This window comes from Myxocyprinus asiaticus, chromosome 12, assembly GCF_019703515.2.
Source record: "Myxocyprinus asiaticus isolate MX2 ecotype Aquarium Trade chromosome 12, UBuf_Myxa_2, whole genome shotgun sequence".
Lineage (NCBI taxonomy): Eukaryota > Metazoa > Chordata > Actinopteri > Cypriniformes > Catostomidae > Myxocyprinus > Myxocyprinus asiaticus.
This window is the reverse complement of record NC_059355.1, coordinates 28,649,056-28,669,195: the sequence shown is the minus strand read 5'-3', so window position 1 is coordinate 28,669,195 and position 20,140 is coordinate 28,649,056. Positions and strand designations below refer to the sequence as shown.

Sequence of the window (20,140 nt, the reverse complement as noted above, 5' to 3'; positions counted from 1 at the left end):
GGAGGGAGAATAAGCTGAAAAAGATGGAAGAGGCTGCAGGCCAGGCAGATTGGAGATTGTTTCCAGAGTGGGAATATCTTGATACATTTATTAGACTCCAGGGCCTGTGAAGTAATACCGATGACACAAATTCATTCTCCTTACCGTGTTAGTATGCAGCACTGACATCTTCATGAGCTTAACATTTTAACAAGGCTTTGTCTTGTCAGTCATGCCTCTGTTTGGTTCAGGATATTCATTTTAGACAAACTTGCAGACCACCCTCCGTGTGCTAATGGAGATTTGATTTTGAAATATCAGCAGAGCTCTGATTGGGACAGCAGGCACATACGTATCTTCTGATTACATGTCTGTTCATCACTGCTGATGTTTTTGTGCATGTAAGTATGCATGTACAGTGAAGTCTGAAACCACATGGATTTTTTTTTTTTTTTTTTTTTTCAATAAAAGCTAGAAATGAACAGAAAACTTTAGAATGTTGGAAGAAATTTTAAGCTAGAAATGAACTGAAAGCTTTAGAATTTTTAAGTTTCTGCAATATTTCTAGGTCACAAACCAAATGTAAGTAAATTTCAGTCAGTCATTCAGTTGACCATGTTATCTTCTTCATACAAAAGGTCAAATTTCCTTGCTTCCATTGAAGTACACAAGATGCTCTTTGCAACATTGTCATATCATTCTGGGAAAACATGGATCATATGGTTTTGCACAAACTTGTGGAGTCCAGCTGAAGTGCATACTGTCATTAATGCAAAAGGGGAACAAACTAAATTCTAAGAAATTCTGAAATTCATGTCAGTTTTTCAATTCCAATTTTCATTCAAATTATAATTTTAATAATATAATTTGTAATAATAATAATAAAATATATATATATTAAATAATAATGAAAAAATGCAAGCATTTTAACTAGTCTAGGAAGTTTGGACCCTATTGTATAATTGTGTGTATGGTTTTGTCTACACACTCTCAACAAGACACCCTGAAGAATAAGACATCCATCTTGGTAATGTTCAGTGCGCATCGTTCTCAGTTTGACTTCTCTTCTACTCAGCACACAGGGGAACATATTTAAACTGCCTGCCTCGTCTCAGTAGATTTAACAGGACAGTTCAATTATCCTACACAGGGTTCCAAAATGTGTATGATCTGAATGCATGCTGAAAAGCATATTGTGTTTTGTGCTTGCTTAGTCTATATGCATTTAGTTACAATAGCACTCTCTCATTTGCTCTCTCTCTCTCTCTCTCTCTCTCTCTTTCCCGCTCCTTTTTGTTACAACAGTGTCACAAGCCAATTAGCATAGTTTGTGTTGCAGCTTACACTTTTCCCATAACTATCAGCCACTCCCAACTGGCATTAATGAGTTAATGTCCTGGGCATACCCTCTGTTGAAAAAAACCAAACCAAACATTTAGAAAGACTCACACATACAGATTCCATACAGATGAAGAACTGAAAGTTTTGTGTTTGAGTATGTACAGTACGTGTTGTTTAAGACAGGAGCAGAGAGAGTGAGAGAATGTCAGGGAGAGAGAGTTGGAGAGGAATAAACTAATATTATGCAAAAGTAGGTTGTAATTCTCCACAACAACTTGATTTAACACAGATTCTTCTGTTGTTCCTTGTCATTTAGCCTTTTGTGGGTGGCCGCAGTTACCAATGCATTTTCCTGTGATGCACAGACTGGAAAGCCATTAAACTCTTTCCAGTGTCTGTCATTGTGCTGGATGCCTGTGCTGGACTCACACAGCACACTAAATTTTAGAGTATTGAAGTAAAAACACTTGAGTTTTTCACTTGATACATGGCAGGACAAATTTTCCAAACTAAACATTTACACTGTTATAAAAAGTACTGTGGAGATACCGTGATACAGCAATGATATCACATGGTAATACTGTGATACTTTGATGTATATCATGGCACTGAAGGATCTCTACGTATATGGTTTAAACCAGCCTAAACAGGTGTGTTGGTCCCAGCTGGTCTTCCAGCATGTCCAAGCAGACAATTGCCCCAAAACCAGGGCCATTTCTGAATATATGGGGGCCCTAAGCAAAATACTACTTGGAGGCCCCATAGCACGACCCCCCGTGTAGGTGCGCGTGCCTGTCATATCTAGCTACAACTCTCTTCTTGCAGTTATATTCTCCCTTCTCAGGATTCCAGCAAAGATTCCAAGGGACTTTGAAGTTTAATATGGTGCAACCATGGTGCATGTCCAAAAAAAGCATGGTATTACCATGGTACTATGCTAGTACCAAGGTACTTGTTACATAGTAAGTTTGAGTTAGTCCAACATTAGACTTTTATCCTTTTCATGGTTTCTGAAACCATTCAGATCAACACCGTTACGAAAATCGAGAGATCATCGCAAATTCACCACAGATCATTTTCACATGCAAATGAGCTTTGCGGCAAACTTGCGGCAAATTGTCCATTGTTGCCAAAGGTTTGCCGGAAGTTCACTATTTCTGGCGAAGAGCTGCAAACATTTGCTGCGAGTCAAAAGCTCATTTGCATGTGAAAATAACAAGCTGCAAATTTGCGGCAAGTTTGCGGCTAGTTTAGATTTTTTGTTAAAAAATTTAACAAAAATTTAAGGAGTTAAATACTTTATAAAAAAAAATATTAATTAAAAATGGAAATTCTTGTGTTGCTCTATTATACTTGCATGGACAAAAACAGATTGAGTGCTTGAGTTGGGGCTGACGTTAGCTCCTCAGACACTGCTTTGACTCTTGACCTCCCACCTTTCACACGCCTGCTTTTCATTAACACCACAAGCAATTGTAATTGATTCAAAATTTTGGCAAATTTTGTTGTTTATTTGAACGGTTCATAACCTGACTCAGCCCTGATCATTGTTTTCTCCCATTATATTTTCTTCCTAATTTGAAGTCAAATAGTTTTGGTTTACCACACTGCAATCATATATCACTCTCACACAGGAGTCCAATAGTGACTTTGCCTATTTCTTATAGTGTGTATGGATGACATACCCTTTTCATAGAAACACCCGTTCATATGGTTTAAATTACAGGGTATGGCATGTAGACCCATAACAATAAGTCATTATTTTGATGTTATTTACAATTTGTTGAATGACTTAGAATATATATCCAGGTCTGTATTACATTCTGTTTGAATTTATTTTTCAGATGCTGGGTTGTATTGTCTCGGCTGATTAAATAAGCAAAGTTTGGTATGTCAGCAGTCATCTGTGGGATTGCGGCTCTGTGCATTTTTGTGATCTAGTGACACTTACTGCCCTCCAGTGTTTAGTATTTGAATTTCAGCATCATAGAAATTCCCCCTACTTTGGTCCTAGAGGCATATGTTTGGTCTCCGCTTGATATTCTATGTAAAATCTGGGCCCTGAAGCAAAACCAGTTGAGAACCACTGGCCCACAACATCTTTATTTAGCCTGTTCAATTACACAATAGGTATAAGAAAATAGTGCAGATTTGTTTTTCAGTCTGATTGCCTATTTTATGATGTTTTGTATCCATTTTGTTTTCAGAGAGGATTTTGATGAGGAAGGTTTCTGTCAGCCATACAGAGGGATTGCTTGTGCTCGCTTCATAGGAAACAGGAGCATCTTCGTGGACTCACTGCAGATGCAGGGCGAGATAGAGACCCAGATCACAGGTAGTTATATCATTGAGGACATTTTAAAATTTTCTGTTATACTGACTTCAATTACAACACAGCTGATTTAATATGTTGTGCTGGCTTACTACATTGAACAGGTTCATTGCCTTTATAGAAGATATAATGCCCATGCCTTATAAAATACAGTGTTAGAATTAGAGATGTATAGATATTTATGTATGCTTCAAACATAAAAACCAGCACAATAACAATAAAGTACCAAAATGTACCATGGTACTGCCATCGTTTTTTTTAACATGTATCAGAGTAATACTTTGCTTCACTTGAGATTGATGCATATCGATCTATATAAATATAGCCGGTGGGTTGAAAATAATTGCCACAGGATACAAAAATATCTTTTGGGGTTTTATTGTGACGGCTGTTAAACAAAATAAAAAAAACAGTGGTCGATGGGGCCCGTATAGAAAAAGAGAATAAAAAATAAAATAAAATATAAAACTGTGTTTTTGTACTTATTTGAAGAATGAAAACTGGATTACAATCCAGGAGTTTTCTGACAATTTATGACTCTGAAAGAACAAAGTTCCAAATGAGATCAAAAATGATTCAGTGAATTTCAGCAAAATGAAAATCACTAGAAAGAAATACAGTACAATAAAATACGGTAGAGGCTAATGTCAAAAGAAAATACAAACAGGGCATTAGCCCTATGCTTCAACACATACTTAATTCATGCTTAAACATGCTTAAACACTGACATTATTTTATGCATTTAACACATGCTTAAATCACTCAAAGCATTTTATGCATTTATAACCAGGCTTTAAGGACATGTACAACAGTTACAACAATAAAATTCTAATTTTTTTCATATATAACACGTATTACACCTATTCACTAAACTGGATATCACTCTGGGCTATAAATCATTAAATGATTCTTTCTAAATTTACATACCCAGTCCTCACATGTATACAAAACGTGGTGAAACTCCACACATGCAATCCATATGCATCCTTCAAAAATAACCCATAACAAACACTCAATTTTAACATATGACTCTTATTATAACGTACGCATATTTAATTGAATTTATCAAAATTTTTCATCAACTGGGAGCTCTCTTGCGCAATACATGTTTCTCATGTCTCTAACACGAGAGTGTGCCAGAACACGAGTGTCACAAAACTCCGGTCTTAAAGGGGCCATGTCCAATTAATGACTAGAGTTAAATTACATTAAATTTCTCCACGTGGCTACATAAGTATTTTTTCAGATATAAATTGGGCTACTCGTTGCTACACCAAACCCTTAAATCTACAGCAAAGGGCTACCAGTATTCATTGGTAGCTTGTGAGGTCTAGGAGTCTGTAGTATGAGTGATGCCCTCCGCCATTTCAAGCTGCGTATGCACAATAGTCTTTGTCTCTTCATACATATTCCTCAGCACATCATTAATAATGTGTAAGCAGCAGGGTGACTTAAACTCTCTAAACATTTTTATTTTTTCTAACATGTTTCGGAAAAAGCCACTAGTTAAGCGGCTGTTAAATGTTAAGTGGCTGCATGTCTCTGACTATAAACTAAGCTACACAATTTGTTAGCTTCTTGGCCTGTGGCAAATCAGCTGACATTTGTTTCCGAGGGTTCAAAGCTTCCGCAGTTGTAGGTTGTACCTGTTTACTACCTTTTGTTTTACATCTCTGCCATTCACCATGATATCTGTTCATTTGGGATTGGTTGTGTTCCCGAAGTATGGCAATTCTGCCTTGCACTTTTTACACACAGTTTTTTTTATTTATCCAGATATTGGCCAGCTCCATTAATCCAGAATCCAAAATTACTCCAAACTTCACTTCTTTTACCCTTTTCCCAAAACTCTTCCATTGTTTATCTGCCATAACATTACCCACAGTGAAACACCATTCTAAACACCAGCTGCACAAATTTAGGAACAACAGAGGTGATGTAAATGTTAAATCACCCCCTAGTGGTCTCCCACAGCTATTACTCCACACTACATTAAACGGAAGGCCAACTGACAGTGAGTTGGAAAGAACACAAATTAGACGTTGTGACAGGTTTCTTTCTTTCTTTCTTATAAAGGACGAAACGAGGGCCAGGTAAATGTCTAACGTAACTCTTTTATTTGACACACTTTTCAGCATTCTAAACAAAATTTTCTGCTTTTCAGCAGCACGTCAAACACAGTCACACAGACGTTCTTAAGCCTAGAGCAAATTCTCCTGTGTTAATTGCCCCAGTGTGTGGAGTTTTGCTCTGAGGTCAAGAACGTATTGAATTTCGTTTTTGCTGTTTGAAGGTCCCTCCTCCCAATTTTTCCGTAGGACGTTGAGCACACCGCACGGTAGATGCCCGTACAATAATTTGAATGGGGAGAACCCTGTGGAGGCTTGCGGGACCTCTCATACTGCAGATAATAGGGGCTCGAGCCACTTGTCCCAATTTCGAGCGTCTTTGTGCACAAACTTACAAAATTTTGGGGTGGCTGTGGGATTCACCAGCTGACATTCATGGCATGCCGCACACCACCTGTGAACATCCCCGCGAATGCCCGGCCAATAGAAACGGGCCATCAGATGGTCTAAGTGTTTTTCCCTGCCCTAAGTGACACACCATTGGATTATAATGAGCCATCTGGAATAACAAAGGTTGTATCCTCCTTTGTCTGAGCATCCTGTGTCACTCGATACAACCGATTCTTAATAACTGAAAAATACAGATATGCGAGTGCAGCGTCTGGCTGGAAGCGTTGACCATCAATCACTTTCACTTGATTAAAGGCATGCCAAAGGGTCTCGTCTCGCATCTGCTCCAGAGGGAAATCCCCAGTAGGGTATCCTCTAAGGGCATTGGAAGCAGAGACTTCCCCTTCCCTTAACGTCCTCCTGACGTGGAGCTGACGTAGCTCCCTCTCCCCAGCCAGCGAGTCATACACCACATACTGATACACTTTGTTGTAGGACCCATCCACACACATTCCCCTTAATAAGGTAGTAAATGCTGGCCAATTCGTTCCCAAGATTAGTGGATGGGTGAGGCGGGAATAACCGCAGCCTCGACACTATGCTTTTGAAATTGAATAGTGACCATTACTACAGGGTAATTTTGGATATCCCCATGCACACACCTTACCTTCACCCACCGGCTTTGTATCCAAAGCCTCGGATTGAACCAAGCTTTGGTGAATGGAGGTTTGATTACAACCTGAATCCACCAAGGCTTGATATGTACCCCCCCTTAATCCTCACAGGTATCCAGTACGCTCCTGCTTGATCGGGGGCGGCCTGAGGCACATCAGGGACCCGGACCAATGTCTCCACCTCTATTGTGGGGCATCGGTCCCGGAAATGCCCAGGTTCCCCGCAGCTCCAGCAGACCAGCCCAGACTTCACGTCCACACCCGTGGCAGTGGATTCACCAGCCTGTGGGGGAGAGCAGAGAGGGTTAGAGAACGGCCCACGGGACCGGGGAACCAGTTTTGGGGTAGGAATTCCCCATTTCCGGGGAACAGGGACAGGATGAGGGGAAGGAGAGCGGGAGGGAGGAGAGAGAGAGAGAGAGAGAGAGAGAGAGAGAGAAGAAGGGGCTCGCCGGCCCCCGAATACACAGCTGGACTGCCCCATCCAGTGACGCCGGTCGGTGGCACTGGACCCACTCCGCTGTCCCTTTCGGTAGCCGGGCGATGAACTGTTTTAGTCCCACCAGATTGAGTACCTCTTCAGCGCCGCAATCTTCAGCCAGCAGCCACCTTCGGCATGTGTCACGGAGCTGTCGAGCGAATGTGAATGGATGACCGAGCTCGCCGAGCATCATCGAGTGGAAGTGTTGGCGTTGTTGCTCTGGGCTTCGGCCGACACGTTACAGGATGGCTTTCTTCAGATCTTCGTACACCAAGAGGTTGGATGCAGTTAGTTGGTGGGCCATGGGTTGGGCTTCCCCAGACAACAGCGGCATGAGGCAGGCTGCCTAATGAGCACTGGGCCAGTTCCATTTTCCAGCTGTCTGCTCGAATAGCTCAAGGAACGCCTCCGGGTCATCTTGAAGTCCCGTCTTCATCAGCGTGACATGTGGTACGGCCGTAGGGCCCCTAAGACCCCTCCTGGTGCATCTGCCGGTCCTCTGCTTGAGCCTGGAAGAGCACCTGGAACCGCTGCTCCTGTTCCATACGCACCCCAAGCAGAGACTGAAGTTGGGCTTGGTGGATGCTGGTGAGGGTCTTGAATACTTCGGCCAGTGATGACGACTCTGTGATGGCATTTTCTTCCTCCTAATCCTGGGTTTTGGCACCCCTGTGACAGGTTTCTTTGTTTCTTATAAAGGAGGAAGTGAGGGCTGGGTAAATATCCAACATAACTCATTTATTTGACACACTTTTCAGCATTCTACACAAAATGTTCTGCTTTTCAGCAGTAAGTCAAACACAGTCACACACACAGCTTCGTGCGTCTCTCTCTCCCCCTTCTGGCAGATTGGACTGCTCTTTTATATCCCTCTCAGCTCTCACTGCAAACACAAACAGCTGTTAGAGATAATTTCCCATAGGTGTCAATCCTTACCCTTCTTCCTCTCGCAGCCTCTCTCTCCAAAGACGTCGCTCGGCCACGCCCCCATCGCCAGAGAAGTATAATTTAAATGTCGGCTAATGTTAATATATTGATGCCTCAAAAACATATAAAGTAAAATAACGTTCCTATCAATAACTGATGTATCGATATTTTAGGATATTTCTAAGTAATACCATGGCATTCTTTGAACTGTATCATTGTATTACCATCTGATACCATCACTGTACCATGTTACTGCCACAGTAGTCTTTTGTTAGAAAAAGTTCACCTTCCTTTACCACCATCTTCTTATTTATCTGTTTGTGCATACATCTAACACAGGATACTTACTGTAACGTAGATAGCAGGCAAGACAGGAGCAAGCAAAGATGAGACAAGATGACGAAGATGTGGAATCTAAGTGCAGTTTATTAAATCCAGTGTGAAAAAACAATAAATACAAAACAAAATAGAACGTGAACTATAACTAAACTAGACTTGACATGACAAAACTTGATTAAACTTAGTGATGGCCACTTTCTAAACACTGCTCCTTAAGTCTTCGAAACCTTTACGAATCATTTGTTTCGAACCAGTGCTTTGGAGCATGTATCAAATTGGCCAAGTCACATGATTTCAGCAAATGCGGCTTCGTTACATCATACTGTTTCTAAACGTTTCGAATTGTTTCATGGTTACAATAGGGGGCGTTGATCTGTAGGCTGTAACTGATCTCAAGTCAGTTCAGCAATACTTAGGTTTATAAAATCAGATGGATTCAAAGAAGAGTTGTTGATTTTAATGCAGTCATTTTAATTTCCCTGTCGATCACCTTTAGCTGTGTTCCCAAAGGAAAGAAAATCAAATTGTTGTGTTTGTGAGAAAGAAATTAAAGAGAGACATAGAGATTGTGACATTTAAAGTGATTCGTTTGTTTTTCAAGAAGTGAATCTGGAATCTTCATATTGTACATGATAACATGCCTTCACTTTCTTTTTTTATTTAGTACACCCACTTTGCTAATGTTAGGAATGCTGCATAGAGTATTGGTAAACTTACTCGTCATGTGTTTTTAAGCAATAGATGTGTGAGTTTGAGACTCATACAGACCAACTGTAACTTATTAAAATAACATTTATTTTTTAAATGTTTATAGCACAATCTGTCAAAGCATAAATATTTTGAAAACAAAAAATGTTTATACAAAACAAAGTGTTGTTTTGGAATAAAAAATATATATTTTTTTTTGGTATTTACATATTTATTTATTTATTTATTTATTTAAAACAGTAATCATAAAAAAGGCCAACTTATATCATGTTCTGCAAATGTTCAGATCCGTTTATTCCAGGATATTGCAGACAACCATGAAAAATATGACAACCACAGCAGGGCAGTGAATGAACTTTAATGCACCGAGTCATTGTAACTGCTTTTGACTCGTCTTCACATTGCATTTACACGGCCATGACCAGCAGATCAGCGTTTCAAGCGCTTCAAAACAGTGAATCATTTTGCAAAGCAATTGGTTCAATTGACTTGAAGATTCAGAAAGCTTTGTTTCTTCCATCACTAATTAAACTAAGACTATGAATAACCATGAACGAGCAAAGAGGCAACATTACATTCAATACTCGACAAGGACAATAGCAAACAAGAGGACTATAAATACACAGACTGGGTAAACAAGTTAACAAGACAACCAATGAAAATACAAAACTGATAACAATGAAACAGGAACCAATAATAAGAAAAGACTAATAAAGCAAGGAACCAATAAGAACAGAACACATGAACCATGAGGGTCACATGACAAGACAAGGAAGTCACATGAAATGGAACTAAAATTCTAAATATAAGACAAGGAAACAACACATGAACACATGAAAACATGAAAGTGAACAACAAAAACTCACAAACACGTAACACTTACAAGGGAAAACAGTGTTATTTTATTCAAAATGATATCAAGCCAAAACTAATCACACAAGTCTTACATTTTTGTGTCATTTATTCTTTGGCTAAAAGTATGGTACACATAGGGGTTGGACTGAGCCAGTCTTAAGAATTGAGTTTGCATTAGTCTTCGCTTTCTGGGAATTTCCAGTTGTAGATTTTAGAAAATTTGGCATTCACCTTTGGTTACCTCTCAAGACTGATTGAACAGTACAAGGCCTTTGAGTCAATTTATTTTTGAAGCACACAATTTCACTTCTCGAGAAACTACTACAATTTACCAGTAATATAGAATTTTCATCTACTTGTTTTTTGTGTGCAAGTTGTATTTTCCCTTGAATAAACTAGACTGTTACATAACATGGACCACTTCATACTTGTTCACTGCAACAAAACATTCCACCCACTAAAATAAAAAAATAAAATTTTTTAATTACTACATTTTTAGATCAAATCAGATTGGTGCCAAAGTTACAACTTGCATGTGATATGTTCATTGTCCCTTTTTTGACCACTTTGAATTTAATTACTGATGAAGAACATTCAAAGAGTTGAATGGAGTAGAAATGAGAAATGAAATTGTGATAAATGAAGAAAACAAAGGTGTTGTTATTATGATTAAAAAAAAAAAAACTGTCACTATGTTTTCCAGCTGCATTTACCATGATTGGCACCTCCAATCACCTATCAGATCGCTGCTCCCAGTTCGCTATCCCCTCCCTCTGTCACTTTGCCTTCCCGACATGTGACCGCAGCTCTGGCATGGATAAACCACGGGACTTGTGCAAGGACGAGTGTGAGATTCTGGAGAATGACCTGTGTAAGACAGAGTACATAATCGCTCGCTCCAACCCCCTCATCCTTAAACGTCTCAAACTGCCCAACTGTGAGGACCTGGCCGCTTCAGACAGCCCTGAGGCCGTGAACTGCATGAGAATAGGCATTCCAATGGCTGAGACTATAAACAAAGGTAAGTTTTGACTTTTGGGGGAAGTCAACCTACAAATTGCTTACCAATAGTTCTACCTGCAGTCTATACATTTTAAGTTAGGATAGGAGAAAAGATTGTAACACATTTTTGTTTTTTTAATTAAGCAGTTCAGCTTTAAGATATTTTAAAATCAACTTAATTAAGTCTCAAAACATTTTCTCTTTTGCTATAGGCCATAAATGTTATAACAGCAGCGGTTCAGACTATCGCGGCACGGTCAGCGTGACAAAATCTGGTCGTCAGTGTCAGCCGTGGAACTCACAGTATCCCCATAGCCACACCTTTCTGGCCATGCGCTACCTGGAGCTCAACGGGGGACACTCCTACTGTCGCAACCCTGGCAACAAGCATGATGCTCCCTGGTGCTTCACCCTGGACGAGGGTGTACGCATGGAGCTCTGCGATATCCCTCCGTGTGGTGAGATGCACAATTCACATTGACTTAGGCTATGCTCAGAATAGCATACTATCATACTACTCTTACTACTTCTGCAGTTTTTTTACTCTGTGCATTATGTGAGTGTTACATGCACATAGAATTTGCAGATGACCTACTTGCCAAAATGTGCGGTATACCACAGAGTATACTGTACAGAATACTTGACCTTCCATTTCAAGTGTGATGAATGAACCACAAGTCATATCAATCTTGATTTGAAAACATCTGTTTCTTGACTCCTTCTTGACTTATGACATTTTTACACAAAAAGTGCAAAATGGGGCCTGGGTAGCTCAGCGAATAAAGACGCTGACTACCACCCCTGGAGTCGCGAGTTCGAATCCAGGGTGTGCTGAGAGACTCCAGCCAGGTCTCCTAAGCAGCCAAATTGGCCCAGTTGCTAGGGAGAGTAGAGTCACATGGGGTAACCTCCTCGTGATCACTATAATGTGGTTCTCGCTCTCGGTGGGGCACGTGGAGAGTTGTGTGTGGATGCCGCAGAGAGTAGCGTGAAGCCTCCTCACGCACTATGTCTCTGCGGTAATGCGCTCAACAAGCCACATAATAAGATGCGCGGATTGACGGTCTCAGACGTGGAGGCAACTGAGATTTGTCCTCCGCCACCCAGATTGAGGTGAGTAACTACGCCACCACGAGTACTAAGAGTGCATTGGGAATTGGGCATTCCAAATTGGTGAGAAAAGGGGAGGAAAATAAAGTGCAAATTTGTTCCAATAATATAACTTGAGGCCACTCATTGAATTAAACATCAATGTAATGAAGTCAACAACATTGAATATTATCATTGAATATTACTTTTTGAAATGTTTATGATTGCAAAATGCATTTCACATACTATTTTTAAATATAATAGGGAGTATACAGTGTTTAATGCACAGTATGCAAAAAGCAGTATGCTATTTCATTCTGAACATAGTCATTCTCGTGTAATCTGTGGGTGATTTTAAGTCATCTTCTCATACGAACGTCTTTATATTCACCACAAATATTGTCAAACAGAACTGTTGTAATGTTTTAGTTAGCTTTAGTTTCTATTTTTATATGTTGGATTGTGCTTAGACTTACCAAAGCATGGCAGCAACAGTATGGGGATCCTGTACATCCTGGTACCAAGTGTGGCTATACCATTGGCCATCGCCCTGCTGTTCTTCTTCATCTGTGTGTGTCGGAACAACCAGAAAGCCTTGCGTCCACCTGCCCCACGCCAGCCCAAACCTGTACGCGGCCAGAACGTGGAGATGTCCATGCTCACGGCCTACACACCAAAGGTTAGACATGATGACAGCTAATAGATAATAACCCACCTTGAAGGCATTTCAGTGGATTTCCCCTTAGTAATGCGAGGGAGGGAGGGCTGACTGGCTGGCTGGCTGGCACACAATACAATATTCAAGACAGTTTTAAGAAAAGAGGATGCATATATTAATCTAGCTTTCCTATTTTCATTTTTATTCTACTATTCTTTATCAATTGGTGAACTAGCAGAGTGCTTTCTCATAACGTTTGAATTAGTGTGCATTCCAGGGTGATGGGGTTGGGTTAAGGGGGCTGCACAAACAGGAGGAAAGATGGAAGGAGGGATGAGCATATGGAGGCAATCTCTCCCAGGCCAGGAGGAATCTGAATATAATTACATTGCTCTCATTATATTTGCTTCATTCTGAACATTTGAATCAAATTCAAATGAAGTTTTCAAAGTTTGAAAATACTCACAAGTCTTTTCATCTTGATCATTGGTAATATTTAGAGAGACACTTTTAGATTGTAGGTCCATTCAAATCTAGTATTTATCACACCTAGTGGCACCACTAACACAGTGAAAGCTCTTGTCTGATTTCCCAGCTGCAGGCCAAAGTTCAGACTAAGGTCATATAATGGTCACCACTGCCTCTGGCAGAGTTGACATTAACACAAAACATCTGCTTCTTTGAATGAAAGCATTCTCTCCTATTTTGTGTCATGCCTGTGTCTTCGGTATAAGATTTCATTTCTCCTTTAAATGTTGTTGTGACCTCTTGTTAATCTTTTTTCTTTTCATATCTTCTCTCATGAGCCATAGTCTAGTCTAGCCCATACCTCTTATATTATGCATGTATATGGAGGTTTGCTTTACGTCTGTACAGTGCATTTAGAAGATAAAACAATGTAAAATATTATATCTTTTAAAGTCACAGTGACTCTGTCGTGGAAGTGGTAAGACAGCATTTGCCAAGTACATAAATGTACATGACAATTAGAATATTTTAAGGGCAAACATAGAAGTTGTATGCATCTCTGTCGTAAATGGTTTGAGGTCATAGCATGTATGGCCTTTTGGATGCTTAGCAAAGGCTGAAAAACAAAAGGCAAATTCAGTTGACAGAAGCAATTTCATGAATACAAAACATAAACTTTCAGATGTTGTTTTGTCTGTTCTTGGTTTAGCTCTCACAAATCCTTCTCATTAACTGTAAACACTCTATTGTTTAAGAATAAATCAATTTCACAGCGGAACTCATTCAAAACAACTGTAGTCTTACTGAATACAAAAATAACATTCGGATGTCATGGTCCATTCTCAGATTCTGGTCAGCAGTAAGTTGAAAAGAATAATGGAACTAAGGTCAGAGGGTGGTGAGAGAGGATTAAAGGTTAAACTAGACCAGACCTTACACTCTCAGATCAAAGTACTGGTCAAAGAGTAAAGACAGCTTCCACAACCTGCTGACTTGATGATGTTTGGGTTTTTTAAGTATCACAGAAAAGACTTATCTAGCTGTTTTCCCAAGTCATAATATTACTGTTTTAAAACATGGCCATTAATTTAATATTGCAAAATTTGATGTTGCCTTGAAACCTCAAGGAGGACTTACAGTCAGAAATGTTGGTGTTAGTTTTGGGATTTAAAAAAAAGTCTGTAGAATAACAGTATGTTGGCTTTGACAAGGCAGCACAATTATCAAAATAAATTGTATTGGGAGGAAAAAATAGAACAAATGTTACTTGACAACACAATCATTGTATTTCAAAATACAAATGAATTTTTTGGTCTGATAACTGGAATAACAAAATTTGCCCACAAACTTACCTTACTATTTCCTTCTCTTGTCTAGAGCAAAGCCAAAGAGCTTCCTCTGTCTGCAGTGCGTTTCATGGAGGAGTTGGGTGAGAGTGGCTTTGGTAAGATCTACAAAGGTCACCTGTACCTGCCAGGCATGGAACACGCTCAACTAGTGGCCATCAAGACAATTAAGGACATCTCGAGCGCACAAAATTGGGGAGAATTCCAACAGGAAGCATCTGTCCTTGCTGAACTTCATCACCCCAATGTGGTTTGTCTGCTGGGCGTTGTGACCCAGGAACAGCCCATCTGCATGCTCTTTGAGTTCCTGGCCCAGGGCGACCTCCATGAGTTCCTCATTATGCGCTCGCCCCATTCAGATGTGGGCTGTAGCAGCGATGAAGATGGTACCATTAAGTCCAGCCTTGATCATGGAGACTTCCTGCACCTGGCCATTCAGGTAGCTGCTGGAATGGAGTACCTGGCAAGCCATTTTTTTGTACACAAAGACCTTGCAGCAAGAAACATCCTGGTTGGTGAGCAACTTCACGTCAAAATTTCTGATCTGGGATTGTCGAGAGAGATATACTCTTCGGATTATTACCGGGTCCAGCCCAAAACGCTACTTCCTATTCGTTGGATGCCACTAGAGGCTATCGTCTATGGAAAGTTCACCACAGACTCTGACATTTGGGCATTTGGTGTTGTTCTGTGGGAGATCTTCAGCTTTGGCTTGCAGCCCTATTACGGTTTCAGCAACCAGGAGGTGATGGAGATGGTGAGGAAGAGACAGCTGTTGCCCTGCCCTGAGGACTGCCCTCCTCGCATGTACGCATTGATGACCGAGTGCTGGCAGGAGGGTCCTGCTCGGCGGCCAAGATTTAAAGACATCCACTCCCGTCTGCGGGCCTGGGAGGGCCTGTCCTCCCACGCCAGCTCCAGCACTCCATCTGGAGGGAATGCTACCACCCAGACTACCTCCCTGAGCGCCAGTCCCGTCAGCAACCTCAGCAGCCCACGCTACGCCGGCTACATCTATGGAGCTCCACCTAGTCTCCAACCAGGACAAATCGCAGGCTTCATGGCAGCACCCATAGCACAAAACCAACGATTCATACCTGTAAACGGATACCCCATCCCGCCAGGCTATGCCGCATTCCCCGCCGCCCACTTTGCTCCATCCCAGGGCCCTCCGCAGGTAGTGCAACACTGTCCTCCTCCAAAAAGCCGGTCACCCAGCAGTGCCAGTGGCTCCACCAGCACAGGTCATGTGACCAGTGTCCCATCTACAGGCTCGAATCATGACGCCAACACACCTTTGCTTTCTCATTGCGTTACTCTGACGCCCATGACAGCTGTGCCGGGCAGCACAGTTTTTGGACACATGGCACAGAAGGCCTTGCAGATAGACCCATCTCAGGCAGCACTGCTGGCTGACACTAACAGACTGATGTATAGTGAATCTGTTATCACTGCCGATTTGTGAATAAGTTTTCTCCTGTATATTGATAATTATTGATATTTTAATGTTTTTTGTTTCTCCTTGTAAATATGAAATAGTCTGAACAAAACATGAAAGTTTATATTTTAATGTTTTTGTATAAATGTCTTTGAAAAGAATGGAAACTCTTTTCATCTCTTGAATACATCGCATTACAGGAATAGTTCAGTCAAAAATGAAAATGTTGTCATTTCTCACCCTCATGCTGTTCCAAACACATATTACACAATTGTTTCCATGGAACATGAAAGCTGGTGTTAGGCACAATGTTGGTATCATTGTGAGAAAAAAAGATGCAATGAAAGTTAATGGTGACTGAGACAATCATACTGCCTAACATCTCCTTTAGTGTTCCACAGAAGAAAGAAAGTCATACAAGTTTGCAACAATATGGGGGTGAAAAGGATGACAGAATTTTTATTCTTGGGTGAACTTTCCCTTTAATACAATATAAAAGCTGAAACATATTCTCTGTGAAGGTTCATGCCGCTGGCTGTGTCAAAACTGTCTTTCATGTAAATTTAACGTATGGCAGAACAGACTGCACCATAAAAAGGAGTGAAATCATGCCCCGTTTTGGTTTTCTGCCTCTGTAATGCAGTTACTAAAAGACTGTCCTTCTTCACTCACTGACGACTTAAATGCTTCCATGTAGGCTTCAGACTGACATTATATAAGATGTTGTTCTCTGTCAAGTTGTTGCAAGAAGTTTTTATTGGATGTATTATTATTGATGTTGCATTGACATCTTTAGAAGACTTTCCAGAACTATGGAATACAACTTTTCAACAATGCCTTACAACTTTTGCATACAATGGCACTTTTGGACACTTAAGTCACAAATAAAAATGTATGAATGCCATTGCATTAGAAAAACTATTAAGCCAAGTGTCATCTGCAAACAAATGATGATAGACCTTTTCTTAGAACTAACTTTACTTTCTTTTAACCCAGTGGTTCTCAAACCTGTCCTGGAGGCCCCTCAACACTACAAATTTGGATGTCTCCTCAATCAAACTCACCTGATTCAACTCATCAGCTCATTAGTGGAGACTCCAAGACTTAAATTGGGTGTCTCAGAAATGGGCAACATGCAAAATATTTGAGAACCACTGCTTTAACAAACTGGTCTAAAAGTGATTTTTAGTCAAAGTTCCCTTCAAGATTGTGTATTTTTGCTATATTTAAAAAAATAAATGTTTTGGTTAATATTAGAGATCGGCCGATATTGGTTTTTAATGACCGACACGATACTCACTATTTTTGTGTTTAACTGTCCGATAAGCAATATGGATAACCAATCATTTCATTGTTTTATTTCTACTTTTATGCACAATAACTACTTAATCATTTATCACTAATCTCTGAATGAGAACTGCTTTACAAAACTACCAGTAATTTTGTGCACAAAGTGTCTAAGAATAATTATAATTAATATAACTAGTTTTAGTTGCAATATACACTTGTGCAAAGCCCCTCACTTAATGAATATTTAAGATTTAAAGTCTTTTGTGTCTAATTTTATCTGTAAACCTGATATCAAAGAACCGATAACCGATTAAGTGGAAAAGTGTAAATATCGGCAAAAAATATCGGTCAAACCGATTATCGGTCTATCTCTAGTTAATATTTTATAAATTTTATTTGAGGCCACAGCATATCACCAGTGCCTTAACCAGAGAAATATTATCATGTCCCTATAATTTTGACCACCATATGTGCCTGCGTTTAATTATAAATAATTTAGGCATACAGTATGTACACGTGGGAGATATTTTGTTCTGTGACAGTCTTGTTCTGTTACTGTGGTTTTACTGCAATTATTTCAACACACAAAACACCTCACCTTTTCATAATTATTTCTTGTCATTGAATGTTGCCTGAGGCCATAATACAGCTTACCTACAGACATGTCAGGAACACATTCAGTTCCTGTGTATAGTCTATTTTGTGCCTTAACCTGCAGTCTTTTTGAAAATAGACATTGTTTAAACTATAAAAATTACATTTATTATTTTCATTCCCATCTGAATTAGTCATCAACTTATCAGATCACTGTTTGGCAAAGCACAGGCCTATGTCAATGCAATTATAAAGGATGCAGACCCTGATAGCACTCACTACCTGTAGAATGTAATGTCTCAAAATTCCTCTAGAGGTCAGTGTCACTCTATGGCTTTGAATGAAGTTCTTTACATTTTTCACGTATGGATTTCCATGGTAATACTGAATGTGCCAGCTTTTTTCAGCTATTGTTTGACGTTTGTTTACTTCGCAGTGTGAGTTTTGTAGTTTATTTTGACTCTCAAATTTTCACAGAAACATGGATGAAATAGATTATATAGTTTTATTAGCAAGCAGCTATATATGTCATGTTCATTTTCATTGTGGTTTGTTGCTATGCAACTGTTTAATTCAGACAATCAAGAATAGGCTATATCTTTTATGCAGGGTACAGTGTTTGTGAAGACATGATTGCTTGTGACCTATGAAATAGTTTGTGGACAGTTTCATAATGTATGACATTTCATGAACAGATGTTATGCATGGAAAGTGTATGTTCAAATCGATGGTTTATTTTTGTATGGTTTTGTGACACAATTTTACACCAGTATTGCAGTCTTTTTATTGTATACCTGACCATACAGTGTGTTGACATTATAAAATCCACTTAAAGAAACTTGGATCAATGTCATTCCTTCAGCAGTCATTATTTGAATAGTTATTTAGATACATTTAATAGATAAATTGTTAAAGCTATTTTTATTTCAAAACATATTTGTCATCCTGGTTTCTGGTTTCCAACTAGATCTTATTACATGTATTGATTGGTAAACTTGTAGTACCAATATTCTCAAATAGTCACTTTGTGAATTCCGCAGATTTTCCCCAAAAATCAGCGCAGAATATAGGGGGAAAAATCTGCTGATTTTGTCTGGGCCAGCCGATGACTCATGAGAGCATAAAGGCACAAAGAATGCAGATATTACTAAGTTATTACTTTATCAGCACTAACCAACTTTTTTTACCTAGCCAAAATAGGATTTGGCTGGTCGCAATAAGTTAGTGTACCTTTTAAAATTAACTTCTTTTTTTTTTCCAAATCACAATAAAAGCTATTAATGAAGCCTAGCTACAGCATTGCCATATGAATCATGACAAACTGAAACAGTGGAAATGTTTTTGTACCAATACATGCCTGCTTTAACTGCAGAAACTGAAGCAAACAATCTTATTTTATGCATCAAACATTTTAGAAATATTTGCAAACTTAATCAATAGTTTAATTTATCACCAAATGCAGTAAGTAACATGAACTAACAATTAACAGTATTCTTTAGATTTATAATCCTGGTTAATGTTATTTTATGAAAATGCAATTATTTATTGTTAGTACATAGTGCATTAACTAAAGCTAACGTGTACAACTTTTCATTCAAATAAATGCATTGTTATTATATGTTGATGTTAGCATTAACTAAGATTAATAAAATGCCATACAATTTTATTGTAAAGTGTTACCAAAAAATCTATAGATGTATCTGAGCTAATGTCGTCTGCATTTGTTATTCAGGTTAGGAGATGTGGTCTTTAGTCAAATTAACATTACATGGGTAAATCATGGCTCTTGTAGGGCTGCCACCAGAAGGGGACAGCATAGTGTTACTTTGATTTTACAACTAAGGATAACCTGGGAAGTGCTCATAGAGCAGACTGGATCTGTGTGTGTGTGTGTGTGTGTGTGTGTGTGTGTGTGTGTGTGAGTTTTACATTATAGCACTACACCCATTTCAAAGTTACCTGGAACAATTTTTCTTTGGCATTCGATAAACAAACCTTTTTAAAAGGAGAGCCCATCTTGAAAGAATGGCTTACAGCTTCATTTTTGCCAAAGGAAAAAACAAAGAAATTATGTACACATGGATAGATGATTACACCCATAAAGACTCAATTTTAAGCAGGAGGAAAACTCTGACCTTGAGCACGGAGCAGTCAGCAGCC

At 39.4% G+C, this 20,140-nt stretch overlaps 1 protein-coding gene across 1 annotated transcript in view; it reads left to right on the top strand.

Annotated features, from left to right (window-relative positions):
- LOC127449663 (inactive tyrosine-protein kinase transmembrane receptor ROR1-like) overlaps positions 1-18,803 on the top strand; it is a 187,987-nt gene extending 169,184 nt beyond the window's left edge. Inside the window, exons 5-9 of the mRNA XM_051713214.1 lie at positions 3,528-3,655; positions 10,799-11,116; positions 11,310-11,555; positions 12,657-12,865; positions 14,690-18,803. Coding sequence (XP_051569174.1) covers positions 3,528-3,655; positions 10,799-11,116; positions 11,310-11,555; positions 12,657-12,865; positions 14,690-16,123 — 2,335 coding nt within the window. The 3' untranslated portion in view covers positions 16,124-18,803. The remainder of the gene's footprint in view (positions 1-3,527; positions 3,656-10,798; positions 11,117-11,309; positions 11,556-12,656; positions 12,866-14,689) is intronic.
- The last annotated feature ends 1,337 nt before the right edge of the window (positions 18,804-20,140 follow it).